General features: G+C 36.0%; 1 protein-coding gene across 14 annotated transcripts in view; it reads left to right on the top strand.

Annotated features, from left to right (window-relative positions):
* The window catches only part of MEF2C (myocyte enhancer factor 2C), a 141549-nt gene that overhangs the window by 53808 nt on the left and 69331 nt on the right, over positions 1–18410 (top strand). For 13 of the 14 annotated variants that reach the window (XM_075526955.1, XM_075526951.1, XM_075526948.1 and 10 more), the window contains one exon: positions 8918–9115. In XM_075526955.1, coding sequence (XP_075383070.1) covers positions 9062–9115 — 54 coding nt within the window. In that variant the 5' untranslated portion in view covers positions 8918–9061. The remainder of the gene's footprint in view (positions 1–8917; positions 9116–18410) is intronic. The other variant, XM_075526945.1, reaches the window with a different exon arrangement.

Genomic DNA, 18410 nt, shown 5'->3' with positions numbered 1-18410 from the left:
AAGTGACTCAAATATTTCCTTGGTATTTTTTGTTTACAAAGATTTCTTATATCTCTAAATGTAGCAAGACTTGAGAATTAATGTCTATTATCAAATATTAATGTTTGAGTTCCCTTTCCCATCAGCAGTAATGCCAAAGCCATTTCTCTGTGTTAGTTTTACTTCAGGGCTCTACTCCCTGTATTTTCTATAAATGAGCTCTCTCCCAATGTCTCTCAATTTTCAGCTTCTCTTCATGGTCACAAATCACAAACTTCCATAAAATAATACCTAACAAAGTTCTTTGCTGTCTTTTATTTAAGTATCCAGGCCTATATGATCACAGAACTTATGCTCACCAGTAGTAATCCTACCCCTTCTATGTTCTTTCATCTTCCAGCCATTACTCAAATTACTCTTAAAATGGCAACACCATGAGCAACACTTCCCAGCCACAAAAGAAGTTATACCACCTTAACATATTTATACAGTTTTATTGTCCAGATATTTCCCATCACTAACCCAAAACAGTTTTACCTTCATTGAAGCTTTACCTTGACAATTTTTGTCACTCACTTTGATCATCTTGGAAAGGATTCCTTTTATTAACCCCTTCACAATATTTCTATAGAATCTGTTGTATGGCAGAGGCACACATTTTCTCTTAATGAGGAACTTATTAACATCTCAGTTTTTCTTCTCTTAATTTCTGCACTTATGTTCCCTGTTTTAAGGTAGTTTCATCCTCAGTTTTGTCCCCATTCTACCTCCTTAGGTGATCCTTCCTGATTTTCAGCTTAGTCTTTGAAACAAATACAGTCCTCACTCATTTATTTGCTCCGTACTTTAAAGAGATTGTGGGTTCTTATTATGTTTTGTCCTGTTTATTCATGCCACAAAATTCCTGTTTCTAAAAGCTTTCTCTTTTCTCTAAAAACTTCCTGAAAAGTTTCATTTGCAAATGTGTAAGATATCCCTTTTCAAAATACGATTATTAGGTTTCTGCAATCCAAATCTTCGTTCCTCCTCACAGAGATGAAGTGCTTGTGCAGCACAAACCTAGAATAGCAGAGCTCAGCATGTGTTGTTAAACATGGATAGGAATGATTACAGTGCCCTTTGAGTGAGAAAAGGGAGGATCCTGGGTCAGAGTGTATAAAACTCCTCTGGAGCTTGTTGGATGAAGAGGAAGGAGACCAGGTCTGTGGAGATCTGAACAAGTCCACCTGTTTTACCCAAAATTTAATTCTCTTCTCCATCTACTCTGCCTATTGCTTCAAGACTGATCATTGACCATAGTTCAGACACTGCTGTCTCCATCTCTCTTGTCTAAGTGCAAGTACCAAGCTTGCTTGCATTTCTGCACTTCAGCAAATTATAAGCAGAAAGGAATCAAAAATATTTTCTGGTAACAAAGAATCCTTTTGAGAATCAATCCTTTCTTTCTTCAATAGATGACAGTGTAAAATTGTCTGCCACTGCTATTGGCATTACCAAGCACTTGTGCCCAGGTTCAGACTGTGATTCGATATTGCAGTACATAGCTTTTTCCAATAATACCTGGAATTGTCCCCTCATTCTTAAAAGCCGTTGTGGGGATTTATGTTCCTCACCACAGACTTCCTCACATACAAGAACTAGTAACAAATCTGTAAATCTAGATCTAACCACAGCCAGAGACTGCTTTCAGGTGATGCAATGATTTAACTCTAGAGATCTTAGGCTTTTCCTGTCATAAGCCAACTCTCTCCCAAGTCCTTTGTCTTTGTGTATTAGACTGCTCCCAAACTGTAAGCACTGATATCTTATCGTATATGAAAGATGCCTTTAAATATAGCTAGACCAAGATCAGAGTAGTTCCAAGACAGCTTTTCAACACACAAGGTGCTAAATCGTACTCTCTTGCCCACTGAAATGCTTCCCCTTCTCCTCCAGCTCATTAAAAGACAGACTGAATTTGTAAAACGCCTTTCCTGATATTTATTGCACACCTATTAACTGTAATGCAATCCAGTCAAATTATTAGCTCAAAACTATCAAGACTCATAGCTGAAATTGCAGCGATCCAATTTCCCTACTCCATTTTCAGACAGGTTCACATTCCTAGTCACTGTCTTCGTTTCAGACGAATTAGTTAATTCAGTTTTCAGTCCCTTATTTTTCCCTTTGTATTATTAGCTTGTCTGATTCAATAAACTGTTACGCTTGAGCCAGTCTCCCAAGCACTTCAAGGATCTTATTCCATATTTATTGGTCAGACTTCTGTTATGCCTGTCCAGCTGCCAAAGGTGCATCATGAACCTAATCATAAACCTGTAAACTTTTTCTTCAAACTATTTGCTTTCCATTTTTTTCAACTGGGTGATGGGTAGACACTGAAATAACACCTGCTAGTCATTGTAGATTTAAAATCAACTTTACACGGGTATGTTTTTTAGTATACTAGCATTTCACTTAATTGCTTTCCTTAAAATATACATTACTGTCTGCATTCTTTGCTCTACAGATCAAATATTCTTCTTCATCTGTTCTTCAAAAACGTTGTAGATTAGCCAAGTCTTCCTTTCTTCATCAAGCGTAGCAGGCACATATCTCTTCTTACTGGGCTGCAGGCAATCAGTTTTCATCTAGATTGCTGGTGGTTGCTTCCTCTTTTGGTGCACTGCTGCAAGGAATGACTCACCATCTGTGGCAAATTCCACAATCACTTGGAAGGCCTTTGGCCTCCTATCATGGATCTTTATCAGCATGTCCAGGTTTGGTGTAACATGTATGTACTGTTCAGAAAACTGTTCTTCACTGTGTCTGATCGACGACTCTCAGCACATCCTCTGGAAGGTAAGCTGAAGTCACTCCTTTCCTTTTCATAGAGGCATGGATCAGCTTAAATGGATAGGTGGCTACAGACTAGATATTCAGTGTCTGGATAACGGTCTTTTGAAAAGCAGGGTCTGTGGCATAATGAAGTAGGACTACTATTAGGAAGTACCATCTTCTCCACTGTTTTGGCAATGATGCTTGGTTTGCCCAAAAAAACTTTTCAGGGGAACTTTGCAAAAAAATAGCAAGGGAAATTCTTCCACGCACATTGCATGAGGTTTTGCTCTGTGAGAGAACTTGTTACTGTATTTGAGTTGTAAGCTACAGTGACCACAGTTGTCTGATTCAAGGGAGGTGAAGTATTCTTGCAACTAGTTTTCAGAAGTTTAACTCCAAATTCAAAAAAATTCACAATGCTGGGTATTCTCATGCCTCTTCCTCCTAGGCATACAAATAATGGTATTGATTACAAGACAGTAACTTGGCTGAAAGAGAGGAATTTTCTGCAGTTCATTGCTGCATTGTCAGTGTAATAGGAATATGTTCAAATATAAATGTGAAAAGCAAATAAGGTGTATCTCCTGAAGCTCAGACTTAAAAATAAACACATTCTGCTATCCTTTACAAATAAATAAATAAATGGACTATCAGTTGGAGTAAAGAATCTTACAAATTCAGCAGATGCTTTCAAAATCAGTGGTAAAATTAGTGAAATAAGAATTCAGATCAAATTATTCAAGTTTTCTCTAAAACTTTCAATTAACAACTTAAATACAGGGAATCATTTTGCAGTTTGCAAGTTTATGAACATTTTACTCCTGCCTTGATGCAGAAGTTCATTGCCCTTGAATTGTTCTCCCTTATAAGTTAAACTCATGCCATAAATCAGGAATCAGGTTAGAGAAATGAAAAGATGAATAAGCTTTGGTAGTTAAAGATTACAAATATTTTCTTTATGTACAGAATTTTTCAGTTTGACATACTCTATCTCTAGTAGTCTGTAGGATTTCATCTGTTACGTTATATCCATTATGGCTTAAATGTTTGTTTTGTACTTCCTGTAGCAAGATGCATGATCTCTTGAGAGTTAAATTTAGTAGGTTAAAACAAATTCCCTTCCAATCTTTTCATGTGGCAGCCTGGCCATAAGATCAAAACACATAAATGTAGGTTATGTTTAATTTCTAAATCAGAGTGTTGTGGACAGATGTTTGAAACCTTAAGATGACTCAGATTCATTTGTTGCGTGGCTTTTTGCCTGGATAACCATACTGTAGATTGTGCCATTTCTGCGTTACTGACGTATTGCTGTGGTGATTTACATATAAAATTTTATCATAACCTTTCTGTTAATGGCCCAAACTGTGTCTTCTCTAATGACCGTGCAACCAAACCACACTGAATGTGAAAGACCACTTCTATCTTTAATGTCAGCTGATCTCAGTTGGATAACGTGAGAGATGATCGTTACTTTCACCCTTCTCTGTATTTCTTTCAGCTTTATCCAGCTCAAGTTGACAGACCCAAAATGATCGGTGTCTTTATTTCATGCAGTATGCCCAGCTGTTTCCTCACTGTGTGGCTGTCTTTGTCTGTGTATGGAACATAGTCAGCTAGTGCTTTTACAGAAAACATTCAGTGACCATTTTATTTGAATATATGTTCCCCGCTGTGGATTTTCATGGTTATGTTGCAGTTTTTGCAGCTAATTTTTCATCAGAAAAGTAGCTGGTGTATTCTTAGTACGTTTAGATTTTTAGAATCTGATTCAAAACTCTTTTGAGTAAACAGAAAGGCTTGCATAAAAAGATTTCATAGATCTTTGAAGTTACTTTTATTTATCAAGATAAGAATAGTAAGAGAATGGGGACAGCATTTTTTTGTTTGCTTCCTTACATCAGGATAATTAAAAAAAATTGGTTTAGTCCTTTAGTTTTAACCTAATTAATCCACTCAGAATGCAAGCTGCTTAATGGAACAGGGACGTCTTTATGGCAAGTTTGTTTCTTTTGTAAAGCAACCGTGAAAATGCTAAACCCTAGCACATTTTAACTTAGTTTTTCTCTGGCTGCCTTCTTGTTTATAAATTAAATATTTTGACTCTCCTGTTTTGATACTCCTTATTGCCCCTGACTTGTTCAAAGAACTCTCTGTCTGGGGTGTTGCAGCAGAGCAGATTCAGACAGTTCTGCTCGGAGAAGGAAGTGGAGAGTTTTGGTTCCTATTTTGCACTTCTGGAACAGTTTAGGGAAGGAAGCACCTTTACACCTTTTATTGTTCGTGGTTGCTGACATCATATCCTTCCCTGACCACTCTGTGCGTGTTTCCTGCCATTCTATCAAGATTCTTCTGTGTTGCAGAGAAGGGATAGTGGGTGTGCACGTGTGTGTGTGTGTATGTGCGCGCGCGTGTGTATGTCTGTGTGTGAATGTACAAAAGACAGACAGGAGCGGTCAAGTGATCTGCTGCATTTGTCCATTAGCTCTTTTCCCTTCTCAAGGCTCAGATCAATCTTCTGTCAGCTACCACTGCCTCTGCCAAATCATATAGTGAACAGAAGCCTGCCAAAAATGAAGTTCCTCTTTTTGTAAGCGGTCTGATTATTTGTTTTTTTTATGTTTGGGTTTGCAAAAAGAAAAAATGCTGAAGACTGTAACACCATAGCATGTAACTATGTGTTTCTTTAAGTGCAATTTGTTTGCATGTAACCATGTCATTAAGTTGGAAGGTTTCTTTTATGTGGAGAGTTACTTCAACAAAGCTTCTGGGATTATTTTAAGTTCCTTTTTAGATTCTCTTGGATAACGAAAGCCTGCAGTACTATTTGAGTCTTGTAGTACCTTCAACTTTTCTAGATAGTGTGCTTTATTAGTGTTAGGAAAATACAATTTATCAGTTAACAGGAACTTTAAATATTTAATATGTAATCCTTAATCCTGCAAGAACTTTCAAAAAATATTGAGAACACTGGCAAAGTTCTAAAGCAGCCATGGGGATTTGTTGGTCTCCAGAGTTCTTTACATTCTGTTTGACTTGGAAGTCACCAGCCTTTGAAGGTTATAGCCCTTGAATCAGATGTCTTGATTTACTCATCTGAATCTAATTGATTTGGAATCAGTCCAGCTCTCTGCTTTATATATGTACATGTGCAAATGTATATACTAATGAAATGAATAGAACTATAGGCAAACACATAGTAAGAATAGCACATGAAGCAGTATGTATTGATGTGTATATATGTGCAAAAGAGTAAGACAGATATAGAGAATACCACAGCATTCCCAATTTGTTTCCAGTAGCAGTAAAAATAGCAGGAATTATGTTTAAAAGGGGAAATAAATTTGCTAGAAAAACTGAAAAGCTTTTATTTGAAATTAGACCAGTAAGCAAAAAGTGAATGGGAGAGATATTTTTTTTCATCAATGCAAGAAAACTTCACCCACTGCCTGTTGAAACAAAATTGTTTCTTTGCAAATTGTATGTTGGATACATATGACCTAACACATTCTGTCTTCTCCTTCAGGTTCTCCCAGATTGTATGATAATATTTAATAACCAAATCATCCTTGCTCCCCTTCAACTTTATTTTCCTGCACATCTATTTTTCCACTTAAAATAAAACTAGTGTAGTTAGTGGATTACTAAAGGTAATGAAGAACAAAATTCTGCTCATCAAGTGTTGCATGAATTCCTTTAAGATAATTTTGTGTAGGTCATAGGAATTTTAAGTATTCTGACTTCAAACTGTCTATAAAATCTTTTGTTGTTTGAAGACTGGTCTTAAATGTGGAACAGATAAGTGTGTGGGAGGGACTCAACATATTGCTCCTCCACTAAGATTTTTGTCCTTCCTGGTAGATTTTCTCAGTATTCAGTGATTTTTCTGAACTCACTCAGCATCAGCATCTTGATCTGCAGAGCAGCTCTCATCCTTGCTAACGTGTCACCACTGCTCTAATCTGTCCACCCTGACCTTCCACCTTGAAGTGAATAAGAGCTTAGGGAGGCGTAGTGCTGTAAGCCGATAGTGCCACTGGCTTCAGCTGAATGAAAGGAAAGGAAATTGTTCCATATGCATTTGCTGTGGATTAGCGTATTGGCTTACTGTTACAGAGAAAGCCTGTTAGACTCCTTTGGGTCCTGCAAGTGCATGGGAAACACCATTCTAACTTGCTCTTTGTATCGGAGGTAAGGCTATAGGAAAAACAGGAAAGAAACCCAGTCCGAGGAAATTTAAAACTGCTTCTAAAAATAGACTGGATTTGTTTGTCAACACTGAGTATCAGATAAGACTGTCTCCTAGCTTTGTTTGGAAAAAAAGTTTTACAAATACATTTAATCAACTTAATTTATTTCAAAGTTTTGGACTTTTCTGTTGTAAATATGATCAAGCGCCTTTGTGTCTTTTTAAGCAGTGAAAAGTGGAACTGTTTTCAAATAAGTAAAAAGCAGCAAAAAATTTTGCAGCCTTTACACTTTATTATATTGGCAACAAGAATTGTTCCATGTTCTGCATTACAGTAATGATTTAGGCGTATATAAAGATGCCTAGCAAATAATATAAAAAGGTGTTCATGTACAGAAAGGTAGTAAGTATTACACTTGAAAATTTCTTTTGCCCAGCAGATCAATTATATCACAGTGGCTAGTTAGAAAACTCAGACTGACTGCTTATTTGCTAATCTATATTTTTCTTAGAGCAATAAAACACATCAGCACCTTAAAGTTTAATGTATGCAAAGAAAATCAAGAGAGAATCGAAAATCAGAATGAGTGAGGTTTAGCTTTTCTACCTCAGTATCTTTGAATCAGAGCCAAATAATGGATTAAATGGCCAGGACATCAGCTTACTGTTACGTAACACATTGTGAGAATTTATCAGGTTGGCTGCAAGACTACAAGCTTAAAATAAATAAGGAAACACCAGCCTCTGTTTTAAAATTACTAAATTTTTATTTCCAAGGCAATATTTTTGATACACTATGGATCTAACATTAAAACTCTTAAAAATCATTTTAAATGAATCTCGTTCAGATTTTTTTTTTCTCTTCTGTATTTAAAAGAACTCTGTGCTGTTCTGGTCAAAATATGTAAACAGAAATATGGTAAACGAAGGTTAAAAAGGAAAAAAAATGCATGTTTTCCTTTAGTACTGGACTGAACATCGTTTCTGTATTTTCTCATATTTCTATCAAGTCTTTTATTGCTAAATATACTTTGCATATGATAGAAATTAATTTTGTGATTTAGGACATTTTGTGAAATAAGGAATCTGTGCTGCGTTATGTATTTTTATATATTACATCTAACTGTCCTTAGTTTTGCGATAGAAGATTGCAAAGTTAGTATCAATGCATTACTAAAACTGTGAAAATATTTTTTAAAAAATTCTTAACTTATCATCTGTCCCTATAATTCTATGCTATATAGCTTGTCTTTTGGTGCAAGAATTTTTATAAGGAAAGATGTATGCATTTGCCAGTTATAAATCATTCGTCAGAACATTTTAGAATTTACATTGACATGAAATGAGGGAAAACACACTACTGTTTTCTTCAAGTATCTTGAGTAATACTTGCACTAATCTATATTCGTAAAGAATAAGGTTAAAAATTTTGGATTTAAAGTAGCTGACATCTCTCATATATCAAGTAACACTTTAATAAAGGTCCATCCTATTTGCATAATGAGGGACATTATCACCTCTGCTGTCAAAACACAAGATTGTTTTCCCTTCAGAAATGAATTAGCTGGCCTACTTAGCATACATAGGTACAGAAAGGTTCATTAACTCTCTGATTTAGGTAATTTTTCATATTAGAGCAGTGAGTGATATTTAAAACTAGAGACACCCAATTCCGTTAAAGTTTTGGCAATGTGTATGTCAGTCCTTTTCTTCATTTCTTGATATATTGGCAGGTTTGTTCATAAAAAGAAGCCTCTGAATTAAATTATTATTTCTCTATGCATTACTTATTTTATAGATGCAGTAAATTTTTATTATAATTTACCTGTACACTAATTATAATTAGGATGCTTGGTCAGCTCCATATAAGTTATGTTAGTTTCATCTAGTTATCAATTTTGTAATAACATTTGATTTCCTTTCTGTGTTTAGCAGGAACGGATGCAGGGGACTGTGAACTGAGTAGTGCAAGTGCTGAAGAAGGAGGTTTGTTTTGAGGAAACGGGAAAGAGGAAGAAAAGAGAAGGGAAAAATACATAATTCTAAGGAAGAAGGAGAGAAAAAAAAACGGGGACTATGGGGAGAAAAAAGATTCAGATTACAAGGATTATGGATGAACGTAACAGACAGGTGAGTAGCAAAAATACTGTATTTGAACATCATATTATATTTCTAAGGTGACATTCTCATAAGTGATTAAAAAGGTGATAACTTTGTGTACATATACCTATACCTACATATATGTATACATATACACAATGTATGGAAGACTATCAAAGAAAAAGTACTTTTGGAAACAACCAGAAACCACACAGTTTTTTCAAGTTTAGTAACATGCGTAGTTAGGAATTTATTCCTTGAGGCCTTGATTCTACAAAGACTGATGTGTATGCTCTACTTCAGGCCCTCTCTGTACTCGCTTTGACTTCAGTGTGTAATATACATGGTTAAGCACATCTGCAAGTTGTTACAGGATACAGGCTTTTAGTACTGTATTTTGTGAACTATTATAATATGAGTTTATTTGCAGGAGGACTTGCATTTAAATTCATAGATCCAAATTATTTATGTTTCTACATGTTTGCAGTGTTTTTATTTTTACCTCCTTCATATAAAAATGACACTACTTCATAAAAAATCTCATCTTTTCCTGTCTGAACATGAATTTTAAAAAGAATTTGAGCAGCCTAACACATTCTAAAACCCACATACAATAATACTGGTGTGTTGCAGTTATGAAACAAAGTCTCCATTACTGATTCTATGGCTAAATAAGTCCAGCAGGACTGGTTAATTAATTATTACCAGCTTTAGATTAAATGCCTGAGTAGCTGTCACATATTATCAACACTATCTCTGCTAGTTAAAATATGGTCATAAATTAGAGAAACTGCTTTCCTGTTTTCAGAAAAACAAAATTCAATAATTGGCACCTTAAAATAAAATCAGTGAAAAGCTGCTGCTGTTTACATTTGATGTAAACGGATGGATGTTTTGTTGAAACTGGAGATTCACAAGTGTGAGAAACTCTCCATAAAATTATTTAACACTATGATTAGTGTTCTTCATACATGTGGCTGCAATTTAGGAGTAATCTTCAGTAGCTGTTTTTTAAGAACTTGATACTGAGTTACTATTAATATATTAGTTCTATTCATTTGATCTATAAATTTCTTCATATATCCAGGTTGTTTTTTAAGAAGTGATTATGTTGTTAGTCGTCAAGGATTTTGTAAAACCATAAAGAACTCAACCTAGACATAACAACAAATTATAATCTTTAAATATGCTTTCCCAGAATTTTAAAATTCTGTAGTGTTAGTAGTCACTTGTGTTCTCCATGGCAGAAAATCATGTTTAAAACCAAAATTATATTTATGATGTATACATTCTGTGTTTTCCCTAAAGGTTGCCTATTGCTGTGGGCCAAGCCAAAACCCAGTAATTCTATCAATATAAAACCACCACCATATTTATTTTAATTGGTTTATAGCTTGGAATTGAAATTGGATTTGAAATATTGAACTGAATTTATCATTAAACATTAAGACACTAGTTGTTTGGAACTTTCCCCTACTACTATGGTTTCTTTTTGAAGTGAACCTGAATTATTTTGTAAATGATACTACAAAATTTTTCCATTAGTAACATAAGTTTACACAATAGCTTCAGTGTCAACTTGCTTACTCAAATAGAGGATTTACAGAGAACTTAATCCCCAGTTTTGTCAAGAGATACCTTTCAAGAGGCTGAATTTACTCTAAAAAATGAAGACAGCTAGGCTTTCAAGTCATTCACAGTAGATTTTCACGACTTCTAGCACCATCTTTAAGAACTAATAAATAAAACTACAACACTAGAATACTAACAACTGTAGTGTTAGTGCAGAAAGTGTTTATCTTGCTAGCATTTGATAATATCCATCATGTTGATTAGTCACTGTGAGGCAGAAGGTATAGATTAGCATTACTTTACCCTCCACATAGTGTAATTGGCTTGATTCTGCTTCTCATTTCTACTAATGTATTGAAACATAATTTAGAGAGTGTTTCTACTAGTTTTATCCTCTTTGCATTTAGTGCCCTGATTTAAAGCTCAGTAAAGCCAATGAAAAGATTCCCATTGATTAATCTGGGAATGTGGAGCGTGAGATCAGGCTTTTTATTTGTAGCGATATATATCTGATCAAATACAACTGGATTTTCACTAATAGCTGATTGATCTTTTAACAATTTGTATGAGATACAATCTTCCACAAGCCTTACTGTTTCTTAAAATATAATGTATTCCATGAGCTATTGCTGCTTCAGTGAAGCTGCATCAGTGTATTTGTTTTCTGACTTACACACTACCAGTAATCTTAAAATAGTAACTGGTTTATATTCCTATATTATTTTTTCATTCGATAACATAAATATTTTTGAATGCACAAAAAAGAATAAAAGGTTGCACTTGAAAAAAAAAGAAGGTAAAAGTTTTTGATTAATGAAATTAAGATACCAGCAGAAGCACGGTTCCACAAAGCTTATTTGTAGCTCTGTTTACCATGATATGGATGGAGACTGTTTTCTTTTCTTTCTTACTACCTCCCAGAAAGACGTTTGCAAGAACAGCAGCAAATCTGTTGACTTGAAACTGCCTTATTGTCGCTTATATTCAAACTCAGTGTGGTTTCACAATACAAGGCATGTTAGATGGGAATATGATATACATGGATAATGCATCCTCAGCTGTTTTCAAGCACATAAATTCTCTGCAGGACAGCACATGCAGGGAAAAATAGGTGGAACACATATCAAACGAGGGGATACAGCAATAGTTTAATTCTTCTGCCCTCTCCCAGCGCAAGGGTGAATCTGTTTGGATAACAGAGTTTTTGCAGAAGGGTTTAAGTTGTTACAGGGCCTGTGGAAGGTGATTTCTGTCCTTGCTTTTCCACTCATTTGCTCAGTGTCCTGACTAGCTATTCACATTAACCATTGAATGGAGTACTTGTTCTATCAGTATAACAGCCGTTTTCTTCTGTCTACTACTGTCTACTGTCTGCTATGGTAGGAGACTCCCCTACTGTTCAAAGTGCTTGTATGAGTGGATTGGGAAGGACAAAAATACTGCTGACCTCCCTTCAAGAGGATTTCTTCAGAGCAAGTCTAGTTGGTTGGATTTGTGTATTTTAGTGACCATACTGGTAATAAATGTAAGTTGAAACTGTCCGGAGTCAGACGTCTGGCTGCAAATCTCATAGAAATGTGCAATATGGGGATATGATCTGCACTTTTCCAAAAACTATTTGAAACTTTGACATTTTGGGATAAGTTAAAGGAAAACTACTGCAACCTAGACATTAGAGGCCCAGGCCTTTTACCCTGGACTGCGTAAGAGCTCTGTCATTGACTTCAGAGAGTACAGAATTCAGGCTTTTAACTAGGAGCCATTAATTTAATGTTGTTTCATGTGGGCTGCCAGTTGGCTGTATTTTCCTGGCCCTTATAGTTACCATGTGGTGACAAAGGTGGCAAGGATGTTTGAATCTTCTGTGAGTGATCACAAATTATCTTCGATCGTGAACGTCAGGAAAGCCCATCTGAAAAATTCCCTTTCACTCTGCTTTTAGGCACAGGGAGAAGGAGTATGAATAAGTGCCAGGGCTAAAGTAAATGTGTAGTTATTTGTGTAGTTTAGTTACCATCATGATATTAAATGGAAGTGAAAACTCTCAAGAGAATCCTGTTATAAGCAGCCAATGTGACCAGAGACTTTCTTTTTATTACTGTGACACTGGATAATACAGCCTTCATAAACGTGGAATGACTCTCTGGTAGTGTTGCTCAGGCTCATGAGATCGTGGTAGTCTTGTCAACAGCCCATTCGAGTAGACCACATACAGGATATTAGTTGCACCACCAATAGAACCAATAGCCAAAAATATTAGCACTGACATCTGATGTTGGAAGCTCTTGACTGCTACAAGTTCTTTGTGCAGAAATTTCCATCGGGCAGATTGGAGAAGGCTGCTGTGAAGGTTGTTTTAAAAAAAAAAAGAAAAGAGGAAGGGCATTTGCAGAAACATGGGTGAACTTTATTTTCATGTGTTTTCTTAATTGAAAGAAATAATTCAACTAGTTCTGTTATGGTCAACACATGAAGGAAAAATTACATTCATCCTCCTCAGAAAAGTCCTTGTATTTTTTCTATTTGTTTTTCATCAGTTTGAAATATTTTGTTAGTTTTAATGAGGGCCTTTTGTGGTCTGCTGTAGTCTGGGATCATCTGAAACTCTCTTTGCAACAGTCCAGGCAGGGCTGCCTAGGCCTAAAATTAATAGGTGTAGTGACGTAAATGATATTGTATTACTGTTATACAAGGTCACTTACAAAATATCTCATTAAATCCGTGGTCTGTGAGCTAAATCCAGAAGTACACTGACCCACGAAAGAGGGCATATTGACCCAATGACATTCTGGTATCAGGTCTGGAACACCCTCTTGCTTTTAATCCACTGTTTTTTCTAGTTAGTGTTAAGAAATATCAGGTCTTATATGGTGATCCACCATTTTTATCCCTCTGATCATCTTGCTCATTAGTTCTGCATTTTTTTTCCTGCTTGTGAAGCATACTGTTGTGAGATTCACAGTTAAAACTGAGTTGAGCTTGGCTAATGATTCTGCATACAGTTTAAAACATCTCTTTCAATTTGTAATGAGCTGCTGGGAGCTTAAGTGTTATTAAATACCACAGGAAGTGTACACTTCAATATTAAGGTGCTTACATAGGAAGACACCTTTTTTAAAGTATCATGTCTGTGTAATTCTATGGGGTATGACAGTAACAAACACTTGCTGTTTAACTTTTTCATGCATAGACTTTTTACCATTCTTTCATTCCAGCAAATCTGTAAAGCTATAAACCAAGACTTACTGCAGTTATCAGCTCAATAGAGAACAAATTAAAGCAGATAAGTAAAGTGAGGTTATGGGGCAGGGGAAGAATATCCTGGAGGGAAATGACCATTTGCAGGAAGACCTAGATTTGTTCTACTGACTTCGATACCTAATGCTGCTAGTTTCAAAACTAATTTCAGCCTCATGTATCTATTTTTATCTGTGTTTCGGCTCTATTTAAAAAGAAAGAGTAAGAGATTATTGGCTGAATCAGAAACTCCCCTGTAGAAAGAGAGAAGAGCCTTGCATATTAGTGCTAACATGAGCACAAGTTAGATAGAAAACTTTTTTCCCCCAGTTTCCTGATATTTTCAGTCTTCCCTCATGGGGTGTCTTCATTTTATCCAAGATGTGAGATTTTATGATTTCCCCCCCCCCAGGGAAATGTTTTCATATGAAAACATAACTGCTTAACCATGCAATTAAGTATCATTCTGTTCAATGAACCTTTGTCTTAAACATCACATGCTTTTTATCTTTTACATATTTGAATTCCTTCTCTTGCATATATTAAATTGCACAAAATAAGACATATACCTGGAATATAGCATTACAGTTAGGCCTTGGTCCTGTTTTTTTCAGAGGCAAAGTTAGGTTTCTGTAAGCAAAGAATACACTGCAAGTTTTTATGACTCCTAAATTCTAGTAATCTGTACAACTCTGGCAGCACTTTTCACATTGCGCAAGACTACCTGAGAAGTAAAGTTTTGAGAGCTGCTGAACTGAACTGTGAATTTCTAGAATGTATTATATTTAAGGTTAAGTGTGCTTGTATTACAAATGTATGTTCTGAGCATAATTTACAGTGAATTAGCATAACGTAAATATTTAGGTCAAATTACTTTTAATTTGAAGTGTGAGCGAGAAGCCTAAGTAAAGAGAGTGCAGTAGTGAATGAGGCATCTGCCAACACAGCAGAGCTGAAAACCAGTGCAGACACAGGCAGAGCCTTGCTGTCTTGCAAGGAATGGTTTGGAAAGCCCTGGGGGAGAAAGAGCTGGAGGTGGGAAGCAGAACTGAAGCCATTGTGGAGAGGAAGAAGTTACACTCTTCCTGTTATGACAGGAAATGCAGACAAATGTGCTTCCTGACCATTTGCTCAGCAGGGAATGAAATATTCTTTGACCTTTACCTTATGAACATTTTAGCAGCACAGAACTAGTAAACATGTTTTTTACCCTAAACATCTATTTGTACCTGCCAGAACTGGTGATAGCATACCAAAAAAAAGTCGGCTTTCTTGTATATTGTATTAGCTACTGTGTTTTTGACAGAGATTATGTTTTTTGCCTAAAATATGTACGTATCTGTACATCTATATATAATGGACTTAATCTTATCTCTCTGATTCAACAAAAGGAAATGAAGCATCAGAGATTAACCATTATTACTCTTGCATCCCTGTCTGGTTTTAGATATTAATTTGTAAGTTAAACTGGGAAGCATATTGATACTGCCTAAACTACTAATTTCTGAGTTGCTATATCATCTGTTAATTAACACATCTTCCAATTATCCCTCCTCTCTTTACTTACAAAGAAAAATTCGTATGAGAGATCCACTATTGTGTCAGATTTGGGGAGACTGAATATCACTACTTTAAGTATTTGATCTGTTATTTATGTACTAATATACTAAAAATGGGGCGTAATGCACAAGTACAAAACCTTCCTTTTTATACGGATTAATCATGAACATTTTATTTGTTATAGCTATAATTTTAGGGCATCCTGCTTAGAACTCCTCTTTATCTGGACTGTTCAGCAAGTAGTAGCTCAATACACTTGAGCTTTCCAGGACAATAGCTCTTTTACCAGCACAAATCAGTGCTGCCTCATCCTTGTAAGTTATGCTGGAGGGTTATACGAACATGGAAGCAGGCTGCTAAAGGTCCTTCACTGCTCTTTAAAGGGTCTTTCATTTAATATGGCATGCCCAGCTATTGCATAAAGGAAGGTTTGTCTAGGGTGAATCCTGCATTGGTGCTGCTTCCCAGTCCCACTGAGGGTTACTGTAAAGATTGTTGCAGCCAGGCCTCTTCATATGACAAACAGATCTAAACAAAAATCAAATAGGAGGAAGGGGAAGAGAGAATATGACACGTGCTGTTGCCTCTCTATGTAGTTTTTTGGGGTTTCAACATATGATAGGACTAGGTGCCTGGCAGTGACATTTTAGTCAAGAGCCTCTTGGTTTACACATGGCCAACTTGACTTTATTATGTTCGAAGTTACATAGATTGCTCATGTAGTACCTTCTCTCTCTCACATACCTTGTATCTACCATGCTTGCTCTAGTCCCTGTGTCAGAAAAGTAGACATTCCAGATGAAATACGAACAAACAGAACAATATTTCTTCTTGACCAGGTGGTGTCTGTATCAGGTACTTCTGTGCATCAGTGGTCCCTGATTTTCACCAGTCAATCATACATGTTTAATGGCAGGAAATGCATATGAGAAGGATTATGTGCAAATTCCCTGTTTCTCTCATTTTCCTATATCAGCAGCTATATATCTTTATAATCAGGATAGGAAGAAGTAAGGGGAACATTGATATTTTGCCACTGGCTGGACTGAATTGCTTGAAAGATCACAGGACTGCTACTTTCAAAATACAAAATGTTAGCACATATGCTGTGACTGTTAGTGACAAATATGGAGTGCTGTTATAGCTCAGCTTCTCGGAGCGTGTGAGATTTCAGAAAAAGTACTAGAAAGACCTGAATTAAAAACAAAGCTAAAATAAAATAAAATAATCCCAAACCAACTCCCACCCAAAAGAAAGAAAGACTACATTGCAACAAATGTAATGTATCCTGAAGGCTGTATTCATCAAATGGGAGTATTTATGGCTGCTTCTGTTCCTCCACTGATGTATTAATACCTGTAACAAGCATATAATTGCTGTTACAAATTTAGCTAAATAAAGACTATTACCAGGGGCCACTATTGCCATTTACACACACACCCCTTTAAATTTAAATCTCAGCATGTGAAAGAATTTATACTTGCAACCAAGCAACATTACCTTCTAGTTTATTTAGTTTAAGTAAGTTTTACCTACTAGCGATTAAACAAGAAAGTCTGCTCTGGGCCAAACTACCCTCTAAATGGAGCATATCACAGTGTGTGACATGCACACTTGAATTCAGACTGTCTACAAGCCCCACTTACAGAATTGCAATGACTAGTCCATGAACCATCTCTCAGAAGACTCTTGCAGCTTTATGCATGAAGAGCTAGTTGAGAGGTGTTTCCATGGTGTTGAAGAAGAACCAGGGTTGAAATGGAAAAACGTCCTTTTAACAATCCTCTTTTGTCAATGGCTTTCCTTTAGCACGTACAGTGGGTTTCACCTTTAGTCAGAATTTCATCCAAGGTGCATAAAAAGCTCGCCTTGATTTATATCAAGGAAGTTGGAAGCTGGCTGCTTTGCTGTTGTTTTTTGTTTGGGGTTTTTTTTTAGTTTTCCCAATACTTGAAAGCAGCATCTGATTTGCTCACAGCCTATAAAGTCATCAGCATTTATGCTTCTTCATATACAAAAGTGCTGCAGGCTTTAGTAACCTACCTTCTCGGTGCCGCCATTCCTGTTATGAGGGCAGTTTGGCTCTTAAATTTTTTAAAATAACCTTTAAATAAGTAAAATAACCATAGTGCTAAGAGAAGTAGTAATAGACTAGTGGGTTTTCAGTTAATATGAAGGGATGGAATTAGGTTATTTTTTGGTATGTTTCAGAGGTAAATGTGGTACTCTCCACACATGGCTCTTTTTGCAGTACATATAAAACTATGCATAAAAGTGCCTCGTAACAGTATTTAGAAACTGTGTCAGTGTTTCAAACCTTGTGTTTTACATACACATGTTTAAAAAGGTTTTAAAGACAGTTGAATGCTGGCCTTTTATCTGTTCCACTTCCTCCCTTCACTCCACTTTTATTCTCTCCAATTCTCACACTGTCATTATAAAATATTATATCCCAAAAAGAGAAGGATGTCCTAAATTGCCTATCACTCTCCTAAAAAGGAGAAAATTTGTGAATGGAAAACCACCTAAAAATTAGCAGTGGTTTAGACAGCAGGGGTAATTAATCATATCTTGCCTAATATCGTCAGGAAAGAAATTGTAGTGATTTGACTCTTGTTGCTGGAAAAAAGTTAAATATTAAACAGATATTGAAATGCATGCACTTTTTTGGATTTCCTTTTTTAAATATGTTGATGAATTGTCTCACTGTATGTGTGTTTTCTTTCAGTCTCGCTAGTGTTCTTTATGTGAAATGACAAAACAACATTGTCCGTTGTTATATGATACTATCATGACTGAGAATTTTGAATGCAGTATATGACAATAAGACTATGTGACCACCTGGATTTTTTGGTACAGTAGCTACAGCTACTCAAAAGCTTGTGTTCATCGGGATTGTATGTGTCTTGTGCATTCTCAGCACTGAGTCAGTTCAGGTGTAGTCAAAGCTTCTTAA

Source organism: Mycteria americana, chromosome Z (assembly GCF_035582795.1).
Source record: "Mycteria americana isolate JAX WOST 10 ecotype Jacksonville Zoo and Gardens chromosome Z, USCA_MyAme_1.0, whole genome shotgun sequence".
NCBI lineage: Eukaryota > Metazoa > Chordata > Aves > Ciconiiformes > Ciconiidae > Mycteria > Mycteria americana.
Note: the sequence above shows the minus strand (reverse complement) of the source record. Positions and strands in the feature narration are given on the sequence as shown.